Source organism: Carcharhinus amblyrhynchos, chromosome 2 (assembly GCF_965287045.1).
Source record: "Carcharhinus amblyrhynchos chromosome 2, sCarAmb.v2.hapA, whole genome shotgun sequence".
Lineage (NCBI taxonomy): Eukaryota > Metazoa > Chordata > Chondrichthyes > Carcharhiniformes > Carcharhinidae > Carcharhinus > Carcharhinus amblyrhynchos.
Window position 1 is genome coordinate 114569531 of NC_137325.1, and position 23305 is coordinate 114592835.

Here is a 23305-nt window from a genome sequence, read left to right on the forward strand (position 1 = left end):
GTGCAGTTTGAAAAAGCCCTTCACTAAAAGCCAATCCTTATTTGGGATTTGGCACAGATCAAAGAATGTTGAGCATCTACTTAAGAAAGATCAAGCATGGTACTGGGGCAGCCATTTACAGCAATCTGAATCTGCTGTCCATGGCTATTTTGGCATACACTGAACCATCCCTGTCCAGCACTATAGCTGCAGATGCTTCATCCACAGGTCTAATCCAGGGACAATTGGATGGAAGTCGCCAACTTGTGGACTATACAGCCAGAAGGCTATTGGACACAGAGACGAGGTACACCATCATAGCAAAGGAAGCCCTGACAGGGACATGGGCGTGCACAAAGTTTTCAGGATACATCATCGACTTCAAGGTTACAATCAAAGTGGACCATAAGTTGTTGGTCTCCTTAGCGGATGGGAAGCAGCTAGATAAGATACCTCCTCAAAACCATAGGTTTTGCCTGCACCTCATGAAGCTCACATCAAGTTGGTATATGCCCAAGGTAAAACCAAACAATGGAAGTCACATTTTCCAGACCACAGTTGGCCTTCCGACATAACCGGACATCAATCTCATTGAACAACTGGAGCTCCCAATTGACAAGGAGACACCAGCCAGTGACCACAAGTAAACTCCAACAGAACCACCAGGAACAAATACACAATGATGAATGTGCCTGTATCGCAGATAGGGGACGGCACGGTGGCACACTGGTTAGTACTGCTGCCTCAAAGCGCCAGCGGCCAGGTTCGATTCCCAGCTTGGGTTACTATCTGTGCTGAATTCATGTCCTCACCATGTCTGTGTGAGTTCCCTTTGGATGCTCCTGGGCCCGCTGGTGAGATGGAAATCCCCATTTACATAATTTATTCAGCTCCGCAGCAGGCAGCGTGGAAATCCGGAAGCTGGATAGGTGTGGAGGTGGTGGTGCACAATAGGAAGCCCACCAAAACAGCCTCTGCTTAAGTCTCCCGGCCCCTGGAGAATCACCCCTGAACCTTTGAATTAAATGAACTGATTTGGGGAGATGCGGTAGCGATAATATAAATGTTTGATATTAATAACAATGAAAAATATAGATAAACTATTATCACTTAAAATACCAGCTATTCTTCTGCTGAATGAACCAAATTGTACTCTAACCCCATATAACAAGTGTAGTCATAGTCTTTATAATAATTAGTGAATCTCCCATTGTATTTTTCCTAGCCCATCAGGATCACCCGACACCACCCTCTTTATACATGTTCTTCTTTACTTCTCCTTCGACTTCATTTACTTTTTCTCACTCTGCTTATTTGTTCATTTTTATTCCTTCTCTTTTCACTTTCTCCTTTTTTTACCCCTTCCTTTTGCTTGTGGCTGCAAAGTGTCCCTTCTCCCCCATTGTTTGAAGTGTTCAGATTGCCGTGTGAGGGAAGTTCAGTCAGAGTGTGCCAGAGACATTTTAGGGGCATTGCACGAAAGAAGGGATAACTATTATTCAGATCGGCCACAATCACAAGGTGACACTAACCATATCTGCCAGCCCTGGCACACTTACCTGACAGTGACTGTAGGGAGTTGTCTTCTGGGTCAGCAAAGAGACAGATGCAGAATCACTCCATCTGCCACAAGAGCACCTACAGCTATGATGCAGCATAAGGCCAGCACAGCCAGTGACAGGATGGTCAGCCATGGTTTGATGGCAGTAAGGAGAGGCACGCAACCATCTCTTGCAGCGCCACCTCCATTTCAGCAGCTACAAACAGAAAGTGAAATGGCAGCAGTTCTGCCATTTCCCTGCGGACTTAAGCCTGCACCCTGTGTTTCCCTTAACTTCAATTTTGCCTCCTCAGTTCCTAGCCCTGTGTGCCATCAGCCACACTAAAGATTGCTAATCGGTTGCAATGTTTTTGGATGCTCTGAGGTGATGGTTTCATTGTATTATCGCGAGAAACTCAACTCATGTTCTGGGACCAGAGTTCAAATCCCGCCATGGCAGGTGGTGGAATTTGACCTCAGCAAAAAATATCTGGAATTAAGAATCGAATGATGACCATGAAATAATTGTCAATTATTGGGAAAACCTATCTGGTTCATTAATGTCTTTGAGGGAAGGAAATCTGCCGTCCTTACCTGGTCTGGCCTACATGTGATTCTAGAGCCATAGCCAAGTGGTTGAATCTCAACTGCCCTCTGAACAAGGACAACTAGGGATTCGCAATAAATTCTGGCCAGTCAGCGACATCTATGTCCCACGAATGAATAAAAAAATGCAAAAGGCTGGATTTTACAAGAGGCTGCGGACTGGCCTACTCTGGCTAGAAAATCATTAAAGCAGTATTATTTGATTTAAGGCAAGATTTGCACCTTTATCTCTGGAGGAAATCCCACCTTAGAGATCTGCCTACCAACTGGATGGCCGGCTGCTCGTGCAGTGCCAGTGGAGACCCTGGCCAATGCTGGGAAATATGAACGGTCCCACTATGCAGAGCAGCCCAGGGTAATCATTAAGTAGCCTCCCATCTAGCAGCTTGTGTTCCTTTGACACAAAACAGAAATTCGGCAGTAAATTTAAAAGAAATGCAAATTCCTATTTTTAGATTGGGTTTTCATGCTAAAAGAAGACAATTAAGATGGTTGATCCCTCTGTCTAGGAGTTACCCCCAGCAGGCCCCAGAACATAATGATTTTCAGTTCCAAGAATGTCACACATTCCCTTTTAAAAAAAAAACACCTTCTGTTTATGGACATATGTCAAGAAGAAAATTTGTATTGATCGAGTGGATAGTCAGAGGCTTTTTCCCAGGGCACACACAGCTTACAAATTCCACACAGAGAGTGATGCAGGGCCAGAATCGAAGCCGGGTTCCCTAGCACTAAGACAGCACTACTAACTAAGACAGCAGTGCTAACCACTGTGCCACTTGGTCCACTTCTTCCAAATGGCTGCAAATGATGCTGATGCAGCTGCATCATGTCCAGGAAGCCTCAACACTCCCTGTAGACACAGTGTCTGGAGTCTGAGCTCCTGCTCTTGAGACATTTGTGTTCATCTTCTGTCCCCTGTGGAGCTGCGAGCAGGTAAGAAAAAGACTGATGCTCATGCTGCTTATCTGATTCCTCAAATGAGATCCAAGGTAACGCAGCTCTCATGCTGATTTAAATGCTGAAAGCCTGAAATAAAAACAGAAAATGCTGGATAAACTGAACAGGTCTTGCAGCACACGTGGAGAGAGAACAGAGCTAACAGTTGTTAAATGGACTTGAAACATTAACTGTGTTTCTCTCTCCGCAGATGCTGCCAGACCTGCTGAGTTTATCCAGCATTTTCTGTTTCATTTCTGATTTCCAGCATCTTTTAATTTAAAGGCAAAGCGTGAATCAGTGCATTAACTTCAAAGTAGTGGAAATCAACTCCAAAGCAATAAAAGTACATTCTCAGATCAGGTCCTGAGATTATTGACGAGTTCTACAGAACATCAGAAACCTGTGCCCACGCAGTTACAACAGCTGCTAATGGCTACACGTGCAACTCGCCACTCCAGTTGAGTGGGCCAGTGGGGGGAGCGGCGGGTGGTATCCCATTTGTAACCAATTGAGGCTAAAGGTGAAAGTTCTCAGGTTGCTGCCAGCTTCCTAATAATTCCTAATTTTGTCTTTTAAGTCAAGCATCCACTTCTAAACCCAATCAATGTTTCAGATTTAACATCTGCACCCATCACCTCCAACCCCATGTAATCAGCCTTTGTTTGATACCCATCTCTATACCTGCACCGCCACCCAGTACACCACTCAGTACATAGGGCAGCATGGTGGCACAGTGGTTAGCACTGCTGCCTCACATTGTCAGGGACCCAGGTTCGGTTCCCAGCTTGGGTCTCTGTCCATGTGGAGTTTGCACATTCTTCCTGTGTCTGTATGGGTTTCTTCCAGTTTCCTTCCACAGTCCAAAAGACATGCTGGTTAGATGCATAGGCCGTGCTAAATTCTCCCTCAGTGTAGCCGAACAGGCGCTGGAGTTTGGGGGGGTTTTCATTGTTACTTCATTGTAGTGTTAATGTAAGCCTACTTGTGACACTAATAAATAATGTTTTTTTAAATAGTAGATTTCCAACTTTACTACCTTGTCAACAACCTGCTAGAGTATATCCATTATAGATTCCCTTTCACCTTGTCCGATTCTTATTCATAACTGACATACTGCAGTGTTTCAGGGAGAAGTGGCCAGACAATGAGATGAGATGAGTGTTAAGCATTACAGAACATGTGGTGGTTTCTGGCTTCCCCACATTCATCACAACTCTTGGGACAAGCCGTTTGACAACACAGAGGCAGTGGAGGTGTTCAGAGAGGAGCTGGAGAATTAGGCCTGAGCATCATCAGTGTACATGTGTAAGCTGAGCCCATGATAAGAAGGAAATAATAACACAACGCAGTGACTGTCACAGAGGACACCATTTCAGTCCTGTGGCAGGTGCAAAAATGCAATTGTCAGAAAGATAGGCAGACATGGGTGACACGGTGGCACAGTGCTTAGCACTGCTACCTCACAGCACCAGAGGCCTAGGTTCAATTCCAGCCTGGGGTCACTGTCTGTGTGGAGTTTCCATGTTTTCCCCACATCTGCACGTGTTTCCTCCGGGTGCTCCGGTTTCCTCCCACAGTCCAAAGGTGTGCAGATTAATTGGCCATGCTAAATTGCCATTCTGTGTCAGGGGGATTAACAGAGTAAATATGTGGGGTTACGAGGAGAGGGCCTGAGTTGGATTGTTGTAGGTCTAGGCTCGATGGTCCTAGTTGCATTGTGATGATTCTATACTTGTAAGGCCACAATCCATTCATTAATATGGAAAAAAAACCTGTAAAATAAAGTGATGAGCACACAAAGCTACGCATAAGCATTCCAACAGAGTTGATTTGTTAACTAGCCTGTTTACAATCTTTTCGACGTTGTCCTATGATTAATTGCCAACATACAAGACAATATCTGATGGTTTAGAAATATGCTACAGAGCTGTGCAATCATCACATGAAATTATATATGAACTTCTTTAGATTGGAATAAGAGTAATCAATCTGAAAGACTTTTAATTATAAAATGATATTTCTTTTTACAGGTTTACGCTGGCTTCAAGCCTTCACAGTGATTGGATGCTCATGCTGTTCTTTGCTCACACCCATCTGACCATGACTGTCACTCTGGGCTTGCTTCTGATCCCTAAGGTACTGTCAGTGTTCCTCAATCTCTGCCACCGAAACACCTTTCAAATACAATATTCATTATCATGTGGTTTAGACTGATGACAGATTACTTGCTTCATAAATCACATCATGGTAATCAGATCAGAATCAGAGTAGTTAATACTTTCAGGTTGCTTGACTCAGACATGAGATAGCAGATCCTATTGGCACATCAATTCAAAATGTAAATTAGCAGCAGATATGTGTGTGTCCGAACTGCTGCTTTGTAATTTTCACATTGTTCTTTGTGGACTAATTACAGTTAGAGCAAAATAAAGCAATTCAAAGCAATACTTTGAATACTACGCTCTGCAGATCATAGAATCATAGAATCCCTACAGTGTAGAAGGAGGACATTCAGCCCATCAAGCCTGCACTGATAACAATCCCACCTAGGCTGTATTCTCACAAACCCATGTGCCACCACCCAGGGTAGCATGCTGGCACAGTGGTTAGCACCACTGCCTCACAACTCCAGGGACCTGGATTTGAAACCCAGATTAGACCACTGTCTGTGTGGCGTTTGCATGTTCTCCCTGTGTCTGTGTGGGTTTCCTTTGGGTATTCTGGTTTCCTCCCACGGTCCAAAAGGCGTGCTGATTAGGTGCACTGGCCATGCAAAGCTCTTCCTTGGAGCACCTGAACAGGCTCAGAAGTGTGGCAAAAAGGGGATTTTCACAGTAACTTCATTGCAATGTAAGTCTACTTGTGACACAGATAAAATAAATGAATAAATATTTACCTCCCTCTATGGCCATTCAACCTAACCAGCACATATTTCAAACTGTGAAAGAAAACCAGAAGGAACCCACACAAACACGGCCAGGACGTGCAAACTCCACACAGATGGTCACCCGAGGCTGGAATTGAACCCGGGTCCCTGGCCTGGGAGGCAGCCTTGCTTACCATTGTGTCACCATGCGACCCGAGTGATAAAGCACGTTTCCCAAAACTACCCAGGCAAATGATTGAGGGTTCATGTGTTCCTGAAGTAGTTTGTAGTGGGATAGAATTATACGCACATTTTCAGTAAACATCTACTAACATATCCAAGGCGTGGATAGACTGGATAACTGAAGCATTTCACTGCAGATCAGACCTAATAACCTTCTGTTTCATCTTCAGTTTTATCCTGATTCATCTGGTTGTTTAGTGCCACTGTGAAACTCAATTTAGTGCCTGTAATTGGATTATTATGTTGTTTAATGAAAACAGAAAATTAATTCAACTTTATTAACTTCATCATTGCTGATGTGACTGGCTTCCAGGATAAAAGATAAAAGGCACAAACCATTCATTTCACTGACATCTTGACTCATTCCAGTTTTGGGCCAAAATTTTCACCCCCAGGTCAGGACATAGCATTATAGCATGCTACAGTGCAGAAGGAGGCCATTCGGCCCATTGAGTCTGCACTGACCACAATCCCACCCATGCCCTATCCCCATAACTCCATGCATTACTCTAGTTTGTCCCCCTGACACTAAGCATCAATTTAGCATGGCCAATGCATCTAACCCGCACATCTTTTGACTGTAGGAGGAAACCGGAGTACCCGGAGGAAACCCATGCAGACACAGGGAGAATGTACAAATTCCACAATGACCCAAGGCTGGGAATCGATCCTGGGTCCCTGGCACTGTGAGATGGCAGTGCTAACCACTGTGCCACCGTGGCACAAAGACTGCAGAGTTGGGACAATTCTTGGCTCCACACACCCAATCCAGGAGGAAGTTCTCTGGAACTTTGGATTGGTGGGGTGGGTGAAAATGGCAATCATGGCTGGCAATATTGGAAATAATGTGAGAGCTGCCAGTTGTGGAGGCAGATTGGACAGGCAGCCTATTTCGGTATATCAGAACTTTGTCCAAAAATTCTTAAAAAGCGATGAAATGTGAAACAACCCTCACACCATCTCATTCACTCGCACACACTCCTCATGCTTCATCCATATCACCCCCATGCCATGGACCCACTTCCATAACTCCTCCTCCAACCTATGCCACTCTACCCACCCTTTATAGCCCCATGCCAATTTAGTGAAAAACAATCCCTCCGATCCACCATCTTTGCTCATTCACTACGTTTGTATTCCTTTATGGAAACAATAATTTCATTCAAGTGCTTAAATCCTTATAAAAATAAATATTGGAAGTCATAGTCCCAATTCAAAGAGTCTAGAACCACTTGCAGCTATCAATCAAACTGAAATGGCAGGCACCTACTATGATAAGGAAAGTTGTGAAATCAGTCATGCAGCACTAATCCAGTAATGATAACCCTCAAGCATATCTTCATGCTGAGGACAGCAGGCGATATAAACACAGTGAGCAAGAGTAAGGGTTCATTCTGAGTGTCAGCGAGAAGAGCAGAGGATAGAAGCTGCTTGGAGCAGTGCAGGAGGATAATGATGAACCCAATATGAAGCAGGATGTGAAGAGAACAGTGAGCCCAGTATGGAGCAGCAGGAGGAGAGCGGTGAACCAGGGTGAAGCAGCGCAGGAGGAGAGCAATGAACCCAGTCAAATGCAGTGCTTGGGCCACCACATGCTGAACGAAATCAAATTTTTCCAAATGGATTCACAAGCCAGTGCCTCCCTCATGGGGCCATCACTGTAGACCAATCCATCACACAAACCAGCCTCTCACCTATTGACTCTGTCTACACTTCCTGCACCTTGGCAAAGCAGCCAGCACAGTTAAGGATCCCAGACACCCTGGTCATTCTCTCTTCCACCTTCTTCCATCAGGAAAAAGATACAAAAGTCTGAGGACATGTACCAACTGACTCAAAAACAGATTCTTCCCTGCTGCTGTCAGGCTTTTGAATGGACTTTCCTTGCATTAAGTTGATCTTTCTCTACACTCTCTCGTTTCCTTCTCTCTGAACAATAATAAATCAAATTAAATCAGGTCAAACAACAGAATGGATTGGTTTTCACGCATTATGGGAGGCAACATGGTTTTGTGAAGGGGAGGTTGTGTCTCAGGAATTTGACCGAGTTTTTCGAGGAAGTGACGGAGGTGATTGATGAGGGTAGGGCAGTGGATGTTGTCTAAATGGACTTCAGTAAGGCCTTTGACAAGGTCCCTCATGGCAGATTGGTGCAGAAGGTGAAGTCACATGGGATCAGAGGTGAGATGGTAAGTGGAGACAAAACTGGCTCGGTCAAAGAAGAAAGAGGGTAGTAGTGGAAGGGTACATTTCTGAATGGAGGGCTGTGACAAATAGCGCTCCTCAGGGATCAGTGCTGGGACCTTTACTGTTTGTAATATATATAAATGATTTGGAGGAAAATGTTACCGGTAGTAAGTTTGCAGATGACACAAAGCTTGGTGGATTTGCGGATAGCGATGAGGACCATCAGAAGACACAGCAGGATATAGATCAGTTGGAGACTTGGGTGGAAAGATGGCAGATGGAGTTTAATCCGGATAAGTGTAAGATAATGCATTTTGGAAGGTTTAATACATATAGGAAATATACAGTAAATGACAGAACCCTTAAGAGTATTGATAGACAAAGGGATCTGAGTGTACAGGTACACAGGTCACTGATGCAGGTGGAGAAAGTAGTCAAGAAGGCATACGGCATGCTTGCATTTATCGGCTGGGGTATTGAGTTTAAAAATTCGCAAGTCATGTTGCAGCTTTATAGAACCTTAGTTAGGCTACACTTGAATATACTGTCCAACTCTGATCGCTACACTAGCAGAAGGATGTGGAGGCTTTGGGAAGGCACAGAAAAGATTTACCAGGAAGTTGCCTGGTATGGAGAGCATTAGCTATGAGGAGAGGTTAGAGAAACTTGGTTTGTTCTCACTGGAACAATGGAGGTTGAGGGGCGACCTGATAGAAGTCTACAAGATTATAAGAGGCATGGACAGAGTGGATAGTCAGAAACTTTTTCCCAGGTGGTAAAGTCAATTACTACGGGCCAAGGTTTAAGATGTGAGGGGCAAGGTTTAAAGGAGATGTACGAGGCAGATTTTTTACACAAAGTGGGTACCTAGAACTCGTTGCTAGGCAGGAGGTAGTGGAAGCAGATAAGGTAGTGACTTTTAAGGGGCACCTTGACAAATACATTAATAGGGTGGGAATAGAGGGATATGGTCCCTGGAAGGGAAGGGGGTTTTAGTAAAGTCGGGCAGTATGTTCGGTGCAGGCTTGGAGGGCTGAAGGGCCTGTTCCCGTGCTGTAATTTTCTCTGTTCTTTGATGTCCTGCAGTCGCTGCGCAGGAGTTCAGATATTTCCATATTGACATTTCACAAAAGCTAACAGGCATGGGAAGGCCAGCTCAAGGAGCAAGGTGGTGGTTACACCTTCTAAAAAGATAAACCAGAAGAAGCTCGCTACCCACACTGGGTTGGCTTCACCATTAAAAATAAACCAGTTGGCCATCTTAGAGACTCCCCTTGCAGGGGAAACAAACACTTCATGACTCTTCAACTCACCCTAGTCCAGAACCAGCATGCTACAGTCCTCAACATATATGCCCCAGAAGCTACAGAAGAGTAGCCCAAAGAGGAGCTTTGCTCCAGCCTCAAACAATCCTTGGCCCAGAGTCCCAATGGAAGACAAGCTGATCCTCCTTGATGACTTGGACGCCGGAGTTGGAAAGGACACAGATGCCTGGGGATGTATAATTAGCTGAGAGAGGTAGAGAACACCAGCTGTATTCTACTTCTGACAAAATGACTGGCCTTGTCAATACCAGCAACTCATTCTGTCAGAGACACGAATATAAGGTGTCACGCTAACACCCTTGCTGCAAGCACTGGCACCTGCTCAACCACATCATTGTCCAAATGAGGGACCTCAAGCACATGCGTTATCACCTGCACCATGCCAGGAACCTGTGACAGCTGGAGGGATGGACCACCATCTAATCTGGGATCAACATCAATGCAGTGACAGAAAACTGGAAAATGAACCTGGAGGCACTCAATGACCCTGGCGTGGGAGTCCTTTCAGCCAGCACCTCGCTACCAACCTAGCAACCCCTGGTGACCCAGAGACACTGAGGTCGGGATTTTCCAGCCATGCTCTCCCCCAGACCAAAAATCCCGCTCAGTGTCAATGAACCTTTGCGTAGTCCATGTTTCGCCTGCTACGATTCCCATGGTGGGCAGAATGGGAAAGTTCAGCCCAGGGTGTTCATAGTGCTTGGTCTTCTCTCGAGGTTTCCATAATCAGCAGCTGTATTGAGATACCATATAAACAAGCAATCCGATGATTTCTAATCCAAGGTTTTACTTGGCTCCTACTCAATCCTTGATATGGATATGAAAGGTTAGTCTCTATTGCAACAATGTGAGCATTCATGACAAGTTCTCCAACTGTGCCAAAGGTCTACACCACTGAGGGCTCCATTGCAAATACCACAGGAGTCAGAATCATAGAATCATACAGTGCAGGAAAGGCCCTTCAGCCCATCGAATCTACACCCACACGTGAAACATCTGACCTCTTGCCTAATCCCATTTACCAGCATTTGTCCCATAGCTTCTTGCTACTTACTCAATGGTAATACATGAAACTGGTCACTCATTACAGTGCAGATTCAGACTGAAGCAAATGAGTCAATCCCATTCAAACATCAAATCCTCAGATCACCTACATTACTTGTTGTGTAGGCAGTTCTGTGCCAGACCTTCGCGCCTAGGTAACATTTGGATAGTGGGATAGCATGCATTGTGTGAACATCATAGTATGAGTGTTAACCTTGAGGGGGTTCTTCACTGTACAACATCCTGGCACAGTGGAGGAACAGCAGGTCGATACTCAAATAAATTTCTTTCAAAAGCCTCCTTCAGTTTTTCTTGTCTATTTCCCCATGTGCTGATTCGTTCCAATTTTTTCAATTAGTGGAAAACATCAGCTTTGTGAAGGATTTGAAAGTTTTAACCAGCGCTGCTGAGCTTTCTGACCATTGGGAAAACTTTAGCAAATCACTGGAGGAGACAAATTACTGAAATGTTTTAGATAATCAAGAAATAAATTTGAAACTTGTGCTCAATTTAGCTCCACATCTGCATATTGAACGGAGTGCATGGTCAGGGACTAGAAACACAGGATCCTGCAGGTAGATCACTCAGTTCTCTCATAGTCTTCATTTTAAGATAATTGGTATAGAACTATTTGAAAATGGCAGAGAAGCTCCTGGGGATCAAGATTCTGGCTCATCATATCACTGAGTGAGATATGAACAATGCCGGAGCAAAAATAAAAAGATGCAAGTATCCAACAGGACTAATTTGGTGGAATTCTTTGAGAACATTACATGCGCAGTGGACAATGGGGAACCTGTGGATGTGGTGTATCTGGATTTCCAAAAGGCATTTGTCAAGGTGCTGCACCAAAGACTGCTACATAAAAGTGCACAGTGTTACGGGTAATGTATTAGCATGGATAGAGGATTAGTTTACTAACAGAAAGCAAAGAGTGGCGATAAATGAGTGTTTTTCTAGCTGGCGATCAGTGATTAGTGGTGTGCCTCAGGGCTCAGTGTTGGGACTGCAATTGTTTACAATTTACATAAATGATTTGGAGTTGGGGACCAAGTGTAGCATGTCAAAATTTGCAGATGACAATAAGATGGGTGGAAGAGCAAAGTGTGCAGAGGATGCTGAAAGACTGCAAAGGGATATAGACAGTCTAAGCGAGTGGGCAAGGGTCTGGCAGATGGAGTTACATGTTGGTAAATGTGAGGCCATCCATTTTGGTAGGAATAACAGCAAAATAGACTATTACTTAAATAGTAAAAAATTGCAGCATGCTGCTGTGCAGAGGGGCCTGGGTGTCCTTATGCAAGAATCATAAGAGTTGTTTTGCAGGCGCAGCAGGTAATTTAGATGGCAAATGGAATTTTGTCCTCATCGCTAGAGGGATAGAGTTTAAAAACAGAGAGGTTATGTTGCAGCTGTATAAGGTGCTGGTGAGGCCACACCTGGAATACTGTGTACAGTTTTGGTCTCCTTACTTGAGAAGGGATATACTGGCACTGGAGGAGGTGCAGAGGAGATTCATTAGATTGATTCTGGAGTTGAGAGGGTTGGCTTTTGAGGAGAGACTGAGTAGACTGGGGCTAACTCATTGGAATTCAAAAGAATGAGGGGAGATCTTATAGAAACATATAAGATAATGAAGGGAATAGATAAGATAGAAGCAGGGAAGTTGTTTCCACTGGTGGTGAAACTAGAACTAGGGGGCATAGCCTCAAAATAAGGGGAAGCAGATTTAGGACTGAGTTGAGGAGAAACTTCTTCATACAAAGAGTTGTGAATGTGTGGAATTCCATGCCCAGTGAAGAGTTGAGGCTACCTCACTGAATGTTTTTAAGGCAGGTTAGTGGAGCTGAGTCCAGAAAAAGATCAGCCATGATCTTATTGAATGGCAGAGCAGACTCGAGGGGCCAAATGGCCTACTCCTGCTCCCGGTTCTTACGTTCTTATGTTCTAACTGTCACATCCATGGTAACAAGGTCACGTGACCGAGCAGCCTAAGTCACTGGATTGAAGCTTCAGTCTCTGCGGAGACTTGGCTTCGAATCACATCACTGCCACAACTGATTTGAGTTAGGGCAGCATGGCAGTACAGTGGTTAGCATTTCTGTCTCATAATTCCAGGATCCTGGGTCCGATTCCTGGTTTGGGTCACTGCTTGTGTGGAGTCTGCAAGTTCTCCCCTTGTTCGCATGGGTTTCCTTCAGGTGCTCCGGTTTCCACCCACACTCCGAAGATGTGTGGGTTAGGCACTTTGGCCATGCTAAATTGCCCTTAGTGTCCCTGGACATGTAGGTTAGAGGAATTAATGGGGTAAGTATGTGGGATAGGGCCTAGATGGGATTGTTATCAGTGCAGACTTGATGGGCCGAATGGCCTCCTGCACTGTAGGCTTTCTATGATTCAGTATGAACATCTGGAAGCAGCTTTCCAGATGTTGGGACAGAACAGGGGATGTGGAGAATTCAGCCTCATTAGAATCTTCAAAATCTGCTGGATAGGAAATTGGTTATAAGCAATTCATCTTTTTCAGACTGCATGAATGTGAGCATGGTGGTGCAGGAGTCACTGTTGGGGCATTTTGCTCTTACTCAAAACATAATGATCTGGACTTGGGTTTAGAGGCACAATGTTAAATATTGCAAATGACACAGAAATAAAGAGAATGATTGAAGAGAATTTTGGGCGGCACAGTGGTTAGTACTGCTACCTCAGCATCAGGGATCTGGGTTCAATTCCGGCCTCAGGTGACTGTCAGTATGGAGTTTGCACATTCTCCCCATGTCTGTGTGGGTTTCCTCCGGGTGCCCCAGTTTCTTCCCAATTGCCAAAGATTTGCAGGTTAGGTTGACTGGCCATGCTAAATTCTCCATTAGTGTCAGGGGCACTAGCTGGATAAATACATGGGGTTATGGGGTTAGGGCCTGTGTGGAATTGTTGTTGGTGCAGACTCGATGGACCAAATGACCTCCTTCTGCACTGTAGGAATTCTATGATCTATGATTTTTCTATGATTAATTATGAAGGTTACAAGCAGCTTCAAGAGCATATGGATGCTTTAGTGTAGGCAGGGAGAAGTGGTTTAGTGGTAGTGTCACTGGACTACGAATCCAGAGACCTGGCTAATGTCCTAAAGACACATGTTCAAATACCCTATGGCAGCCGGTGGAATTTGAATTCAATTAATAAAAAATTTGGAATATAAAACTAGTTTCAGTGACCATGAAACTATCTTTTTGTTTAGTTGTAAAAACCCACCTGGTTCACTGAAGCCCAGGAGGGAAAGCAATCTGCTATCGCTCCCTGGTGTGTGACTCTAAATCCACAGCAACGTGGTTAACTCTTAACTGCCATCTCAAACAAGCTACACAGTTCATGGGCAATTGAGGGTGGGCAACAAATGCTGGCCTCTCCGGCAACACCCAGATCCCATGAAAGCTTAGAAAAATGACAGATGTTGGATGGAATTTAATGCAGAGAAATGTGAAGTGATACCAAGTTGTAAGAATATGAATCTCATTTCTCTGTGATGTGGAGATGCTGGCGTTGGACTGGAGTAGGCACAGTAAGAAGCCTCACAACACCAGGTTAAAGTCCAACAGGTTTATTTCTCTGTGGAATGGTTAAGGTTAATATATATGAATTTAAAGAGAAACTAGTTAAATAGGGGGGTGGGGATGTGGGGGAGAGATAGAAGGTTATGCTAATAGGGCAGATAATAGGGCTCATATGGGGCTTAAATGTTGGCACAGACCAGTTGGATCACATAGTCAGTTTCTGTGCTATAAAATTCTATGTAATTCTATAAAAGTTTAAAGCTTGTAAACACTGCCACTAAAAATGTCCCCTCTGCATGGTAGCTTACACATGATTGAATGAAGATGCAAAACATTTTCTGGATGCAGAGAGGACGCATTAAAGTCCCATTCAGGATGCTGCTCCTTTGCTTGGCCTCTTGTAGCTACACTTGCAAAGCTTCATCAAGAAATGAAGCTTTATCTTCTGCATACCCCTGCCATTCCCAGCTTTCTACACAGCCAGATTGACACAGTCCCTTCAAACAGCAGCAGCTGCTGCAGACACACACATAATCCCACATCGCAATGGCAACCGGCTCTTGACAACAACCCCACTCTGGCCCGGGAGCATCTTGTGTATAATTAATCAGGTCAACATCACTAAGTCCAGCAAGGTCAGTCAAGCACAATCTCAGCTAGCACAGGTTTCCAAATAGTCCGACCGCTACAGTGCGGGCAACACAAAAATCTATTTTTGCGTCCTTTTTTTTGCAGTGGTATTTTCATATCATGCATTTTAATGAAGTGCACTTTTCTGTGCGTGAATGGTTGGCTTTGTAATTGGCTCATGGCATAATGAGGCAAACTCCTGGAGCTTGACTTTCAGACATGTATGAAATTATGCATGAGGTTATGAAGCCAACATCTGCTGCATTACAGGCCTGGGCCTCTCAATGGTCTGTCAGATCACATGGGCACACTCATCACATGATCTTCAGACCGGTGCTGTGGCTTTTTGTAGCTTTTTCAAATTAAAACATGAAAAGGCTTAACCTGTGTTTGCAATCCATTGAAGCACGGCTGTTTTGCATTATCTGAGTGTAACCTGTGCACAACCCGTCTTAATTTGTCAGGATGGAAAAATATATTTTAAATTCTGTGCATGCTGGGGCAGGGCTCATCCATTGATAATAATATTTTAGTTTATTGGCAATAATTAAATGGAAGAGGACAGCCCTTAATGAGACTTGTCAACTCGTGTAATATGTGTGTGTCGAGTTTAGGTGTATTCCTGTCATATGTTTTGCTGTATCGAGGTCAGACAGAGTGCAAGGCATAATTGTAGCGAAGCTAAAAGGCCTTTACGTAAAGCACAAGAGAGCAAGTTACTTTTCACTTGATTCACAGGACAGGCTCTGCTATCACTAATTCAAGGATGTCCAATCCTGCATGCAACCATTATTTACTTAGATTATAGAAACCGTGGTTACAAAAAAAGGGGAGTTAGAACTTGCAGGAATGAGTAGATTTGGGAACATAGGGGGAAGGCAGGAGGAGTCACCTGGTAGCCAGCCACAACCTACTGATTTGTTACCCACCAATTTCACTGCTGTGCCTTGTCCTCCATTGAGATGATTCCATCAGGAAAGACAGCCCAGTAATTTCAGTCTACCATGTAAAGCAATTTTAACCTGGGTTGAACTGTGGCTGTATGGATTTCCTTGGCTGTCTGGAATTCACCAGTGAAAGTAAAGAAGGAAAGACACTGATGGTGAGGGAGTTGGAGAAATGGCGACCAAAAATTCCCTGAAGTAGCACAGTTAAACTCTTATGTGAAAGGCTTTTTCCTCACATTACCTGTTCAGCAATGCTCATTTCCACACTTTGACCACTCTGGAAGTTTGTACATCCAATCTCTACACAGGGTGTACTGACAGAGTATCAGCTTCTTGGACATTGTTGGAAGATTAGGGTTTAGGGAGGCGCGGAGCCTTACATCAGGAGATGGCAGTTATTTGCAGCACACTGGAAGAACTCATACCGAATTTAACTAGCGGCTTTTCTTTACCAGTGGCTGTCAGAGACCCCACCATCCTCAACTTCTTTCCCCCAACTCCATCCAGGGATCCGCTGGGAGACTCTGTGAGATCTTATGGTTGATAACACATGCAGGTGACTGATGCAATGTTTGCCAGGCAATCCTGTGCTAGTCAGTATGAGTGGGTGCTTTGTTTATGGCTCTATCTGGCTTCCCAAAGGAACAAGGTGTCTTTGACTGCAGGCATGCAGCAATCAAAACATGACTAAATCACTCAGGAACATCAGACAACTGAAAGAGCTTCTATTTCATCAATGTTTGTCTGGAGTGCAACCACAAAAGGATGATTCATTTTTCTGGTATGGATTGAGGAATAAACATTGACCAGGGCACCGGGGAGAATTCCCTGACTTCTCTGCAAAATAGCAGCTTGGGATTTTTTACCCACTAGAGCAGACAGATCAGGACGTGGGTTAGCATGTCCAAAAAAGCAGCACCTCTGACAGCACAGCATACCCTCAGTAATGCACTGAAGTGTTAACTTGGATTTCTTTGTCCTGAATGGAGATTAGAACCCAGAACCTTATGACTCAGAGATGAGACTGCGACCAGCAGAGTCACAGAGGATACACATGATCGTTGCCTTGTGCTTTCTCCCTTCCACCTTCTTCAATGCTGCTCTCCCTCCCTTCCATCGCCTTCCTTTCCATCACCATCCTGATCCCCACCCATTTCCTTGACTCATTCCTCAGCCCATCTCCTCTCTCCTTAACCTCACTTATAAATTTCTCTGTAATTTAGCTCAGAGATTCAAGGCCTGAAGAGTGGGGATTGATGGGGTAGAAATGGGTTCAATTTAAACATCTCAGGTGTTCTGGTGGCCAGAAAGGCCACAGGGGATCATTGATAGATCTTCCTGAGGCCTTTATGAAGTATGAGCTCCCTTATGGGGCAGACAGAGGCTTGCCCAATAGGTTGCTTTCAGCAGGGGCTTTTAAAACTATTACTTTACCCAGACCAGTGTTGTAGGCCCCAAGGTGTTAACCTACCCAGCTATGAGCTGCAGGAGCAGTTTCTTTCTTGGTACACAATAAAGGGTGCTTTGTGACAGGAAACTGGCATTCAGGTGAATTATTACATTAGCGATGAGAAAAAAAAATTTTCTTTTTCCTATCTTCATAAATCAAGAATCTTGTCTGAAAAAGCCATCATGCTTCTTTTTGAGAAACGTGAACCCTGCGGCACCAATGGTGAAGACTGGACCCAGTATACCAAGCACTGACCCAGTATACTTCTTCCATGCTAACAACACTGAAGGAGACAAAAACATAAGGTGATATTGTGGATGGTTTGCGGGGCTCCAACTTTCAGTGTGACAAAATGTCTGACCTATCCGGATGCACCTGATTCAAAAACGTTTAATGTGCTGGTCGACCTGATAACAAAACCACTACGACACAAAGCCCCCTTTAATCCTCCAAAGATACTACTTCAACATGGCTGGGAGGACTCTTGGGGAACCTGTCACTGGGTTTTTGGCTGAGTTGCAAAAATGGACTGAAAATTGCAAATCTGGGCTGTCTCTTAATGAACTGTTATGAGAGCGATTGGTGTATGGCATAAATGACCTAACCATCCAAAAGAAGCTGTTGGCAGAACACAATTTGGATTGAAAGGAAGCCATTGAAATAGCCTCATCATTTCAGAGTTCAGAAAAGAGGCTCAGGAACTGCAGGGAGCATCAGGCAGTAACTCGGGGGATGGACTCCTTGTAATCTGTTCTCAATGGAGACTGATTGTGTAAACCAGGTGTTAAAGGGCTCTTGTCAACATAGGAACCAGTGTCACCACCTGCCAGTCAAGGAAAGGTAGTGACGACCCTAAAAATATTAGAGAACATATCCAGAAAGGTGCAGTTGCCAGACAACTGATTATTGCAAGCACTGCCAAAGGGCACAGCTGAGGCGAAGATTCAAGAACTGGTGCAGCCTTGTAAAGAAGCCAATGCCAGTATCTGACCCTACCATGCAGGTATCCTCTCTTCCAGAGACAGGGACACCACAAGTAAATCATATTATTACAACAAAAGTTACCCCCAAAATTGTAGAATTACTAGTGAATGGCCATTCCTTGAAGATTTTTTTTTATTTATTCGTGAGACATTATTGCCCACAAACAACAAAGAAAAGTACAGGCCCTTCTGCCCTCTAAGCCTGTGCCAATCATGATGCCCTAACTAAACTAAAAAAAACCTTCTGCCCTTATTCAGTCCCTCTGTATTCCCTCTCTATTCCCTCCTATTCATGTACCCATCCAGATGCCTCTTAAATGTTGCATGGTAGGGTCAGATACTGGCATTGGCTTCTTTACAAGGCTGCACCAGTTCTTGAATCTTCGCCTCAGCTGTGCCCTTTGGCAGTGCTTGCAATAATCGGTTGTCTGGCAACTGCACCTTTCTGGATATGTTCTCTAATATTTTTAGGGTCGTCACTACCTTTCCTTGACTGGCAGGTGGTGACACTGGTTCCTATGTTGACAAGAGCCCTTTAACACCTGGTTTACACAATCAGTCTCCATTGAGAACAGATTACAAGGAGTCCATCCCCCGAGTTACTGCCTGATGCTCCCTGCAGTTCCTGAGCCTCTTTTCTGAACTCTGCTGCTAATGTGCCTGCTTCGACACTTGGCAGCACATTCCAGGCACCCATCATCCCTGTGTGGAAAACTTGCCCCGCACATCTCTCTTAAACATTTCCCCTCTCAGCTTTAACAAAGACCCTTTGTAATTGACACTTCCACCCTTTGAAAAAGCCTCTGACTGTCCATATATAAGCATCTCTAATTTGGCATCCAATTCTTGAGGTTGGAAGTTATGAAAGCCAGACTAGCCACCTACATGGGGAACATTTACAGATAAAAAGCACCACAATGGCACCAGTAACTTACTTAGTAGCAGTCAGCTCACCTCCCTCTCAAGCCACAGGATAGGGAGAGATTGGCTGCAGCAAATTGGGTTGAACTGGTTGGAGATCGTCAGGTTAGGCGTGGGGGGGGTGGGTGCTGTACATAGTTATTAGTAGATATCCTGGAGTTCTCAAAGAAGGCTTGGGAAAAATAAAAGGAGCCAAGGTCAAGAGCTATGTTGACCCCACACTGCACCTAGGTATCTCAGGACAAGACCAGCCCCATACTCCATGCTGGAGAAGTTGAGAACTGAACTAGGATGCCTTGGATGTCTAGATATACTAAGGCTGATTGGGCTGCCCCTGTAGTCCCTGTTCTTAAGCCCAATAAATCAGTTCATCTCTGTGGGGGCTATAACCTAATGATTAATCAAGTCTCCAAACTCAATAGGTACTGTATGCCCCAGATCACAGATTTGTATGCTAAGTTCACAGACAGCAAGACATTCTCCAAGTTGGACATGAGCCACGCCTATCTTCAGCTTGAATTAGATGAGTCCTCCTGGAAATATGTGACAATCAACATACTTTATGGTAATACCCACTTTTTAAAGTCTCGTCAGCATGTGCCATTTTACAAGGAGTTATGGAGAACATTCTCTAAGGGCCACTCAACTTCACAGTATCCTTAGATGGCATCTTCATCATTGGGTCATCAAAATAGGAATATTTGGCCAACTTAGAGGAAGTCTTGCAGAGATTTTCCAGAGCAGGAATTTGCTTGAAGAAATATGTTTTCCAAGCAGCTGAAGTAAACAATTTAGGTTACTGAGTAGGTGGCAAGGGGTTATATCCAGTAGAAGATAAGGTAAAGGCTATCAAGGAAGCACCAACCCCTAGAGAATATGGAGCTGAAATCCTTGAAGTTAGTAAGTATTCCAGAAAGTTTATCCCAAACTATACCAGGAACTGAGATCACATCTGGAGCACTCTGAGTTTTAGTCCCATTATTTAAGGAAAGATATTATTTCATTGGAAGCAGTTCAGAGGTTCACTAGACTGATCCCCGGTGTGGAGGGATTGTCTTATGAGGAAAGGTTAAACAGGTTGGGACTCTACTCATTGGAGTTTAGAAGAATGAGAGGTGATCTATAGGATTCTTAAGGGGCTTGACAGGGTAAATGCTGAGAGGATGTTTCCTCTCATGGAAGAGTCTGGGACCACAGGACTAGTCTCAGAATCAAAGGGCACCAATTTACGACTGAGATGAGGGGCAATTTCTTCTCTCAGACGGTTGTGAGTCTTTGGAACTCCTTGCCACAGACAGCTGTGGGGGCAGAGTCCTTGTATATATTTAAGGGTGAGGCAGATAGATTTTTTTATCAGTAAGGGAATCAATGGAGGTGCTGGGAGAGACCTGGACCCAAGGCAGGAGAGAGATTATAATGGCCATAAAGGCCATGGGGGATGTTCGTTAGGTCTCCCTATTCATGGAATAGAGCATCCTTAGAGCCCAATAGGAAGCATACAGCAGGGACTTTTAAAACTGTCACTTCACCTGGACCATTGTTTAGATCGTGAGATGTCAACTTACCTAGCTGTGAGCTGTGAGGGCAGTCTCATTCCTGGCGTATAATAAAGGGTGCTTGGTGACAGGAAACTGACAACCAGCTGAATTATGAGGCCTATTTATTTAGCCCATGGAATGAAACTCTGCAGAAATCTCAATAAAGCTTTACTTGTAATGCCACCTAGAGACACAGATCAGGGAGGTGAAGCATGAAGGAGCAACAGCACCATCTAGAGTTGATAGGACTGAAGGGTAAATGGAAGTATTCAGAGTGATATCCAGGTATTGCCCCCACCCACCCAGGTGTGGTACAATCATAAAAGCAAAATACTCTGGATGCTGGAATCTGAAACAAAAACAGAAAGTGCTGGAAAATTTCAGCAGGTCCGACAGTATCTGTGGAGAGAGAAGCTCAAGTCTTCACTCTGACAAAGGGTCATTTAGACTCGAAAGTGAGATTACAGCCAACGTTCAAGTCTAAATCAGACTTGGTCAGAGCGAAGACGTGAATCTTTGTTGTTTCTCTCTTCACAGATGCTGTCAGACCTGCTGAGATTTTCCAGCATTTTCTGTTTTACACAGGAAGTATCTGTGACAAAAAGCAGGCACGCTGAATTTGAGCCCTTTGTTGAATACTGATAGCTTCTTGGAAGAATGCCCTGTGTTGGTTTAAAGATTAGGTCAATGAAGTAATGGGCTGCTCAGCGCACTGCTACATACAGTTAAAGCTCAAGAATGAAGATACTGAGGTCTGGGTTTCAGCAGGGAAGTAAAGGCAGGTTAGAAGGAGGGCAAACAGCAGATTCGCACTCCAGCGCATGTCAGTTGCTTGATGTATTGGTGCCTCTGCACAATCTCTCTGGACATAATTCCACCCACCCAGCAACAATGGGATGCTTAAGTTGGAGACATTTGAGAGGTGATTTGAGGCAGTGGGCATGATCTTCCGACTCTTCACGCCTGTGGGATCTTCTGGCCCTGCCGACGGCACACCCCCACCCCATGGTCAGAATGAATGCAAAGTAACAGTTCTGGTCTTAAACCAACTGCTCAGGCTGGGTCTGAACTCCCAGCAAGATGGCGGTTTAGGGAGGCTTGGGTCAGGGGAGGCCCAAAGATTCCTTCTAGGGGCTGAAGAAGTAATCTTGCCCTTCCTAACATCCCAAATAATCCTTCAAGGTTCCTCTGGCGTGTTGACGTCTTTCAGGCCTCCCATGGGTCTTCATTAAAATCACATCGCGGCACTCAAAAACCTCAACAAACTGCAACTTTCAGGTTTAAATTAGACCCATGTGTGGGAGGGTGAAGCAACAAAACACTTTTCACAGGCAAACTGTAAGATTGCAACACAACCCCCCCTATTGTCTTTGAAAGACAGTTAGATATTTATGAGGGGTTGTGGGAGGCAGGAAAAGATCCAAAATAATTTTTAACAAATATGAGCCAGAATTTAATACCTCCCCCACCCCCAGGGAGGTTCCAATGAATAGGGGGGGGGAGGGTGAGGTGATGGTTGCGCGAAGCGTAAAATTGTATGGACACGATTCCACCCGCCCTGACCCAGAGGTAATTTCACAGTAGAGCACACAAGGCATCAGACATGTTCTTATTAATGCCCTTTCATGGCCACTTGTGGGTGTTTTCCCACCCGGTGTGAATATTTAGGCTGGCAGGTGCCGGTTGGATCAGGGTGCTAAATCGAAAAAGTGAACTTTCTTGATCTCGGTCAGGAAGTAAGGGTGTGGGGTCTCGTGTTGAAAGTTAGAACATAGGACACTACAGCATAAACAGGCTCTTCGGCCCACAAGTTGCGCCGATCACATCCCTACCTACTAGGCCTATCTATAACCTCAATCCCATTAAATCCCATGTACTCACCCAGAAGTCTCTTAAAAGACCCCAACGAGTTCGCCTCCACCACCACCGACGGCAGCCAATTCCACTCACCCACCACCCTCTGAGTGAAAAACTTACCCCTGACATCTCCAGTTCTTCAGATTTGGAGCACCTTCCTGTCAGGAATGTGGGAGTTTTGGCGCCCCTTACCCTCAGCCTACCCCTTGACACCAAGTTCAGGCCTCTCCCGCCCTGGAACCCCTGATGCTTATCTGGATTATGGGCCTGCGGCTTAGGCTCAGGCACTGCACTGCAGCACCACTTCTGGCCACAACAGCACCAACCTGATTGGCTTACAGCTGTCCAAGGTGGGCTTCCATCTAAGAGTAGACAGAAGTCCCCCCTGCTGCCAACAAAGACACATTTGAGCATTAAATGCCTGAGAGGCATGACCGCTGACTCACAGGATGACAGGCGCCAAGCACTCGCCAACCTGAAAATTCAGGCCAAGGATTCAGTAGTTAAATTGAGTTCTGCAGAGGCCAACATTTAAGCAATTGGCTGTTGTTGCCTCTGAAATAGGGCTGTCTAGTGACAGAAAATGATGAAGGGGAGGCCCATTGTTGCACAAGACCTGCACTGGTCAGAAGGCAGCCTTGTCTACTACATTGTATGTTTATCATGGCAAGGACACAAAGTCTAGCAACCCACCTG

The 23305-nt window shown here is 44.8% G+C and overlaps 1 protein-coding gene across 1 annotated transcript in view; it reads left to right on the forward strand.

The window, feature by feature from the left end:
* The window catches only part of gpr158a (G protein-coupled receptor 158a), a 454718-nt gene that overhangs the window by 422308 nt on the left and 9105 nt on the right, over window positions 1-23305 (forward strand). Inside the window, exon 9 of the mRNA XM_080211391.1 lies at window positions 5098-5203. Within this exon, the coding sequence (XP_080067517.1) occupies window positions 5098-5203 (106 nt within the window). The remainder of the gene's footprint in view (window positions 1-5097; window positions 5204-23305) is intronic.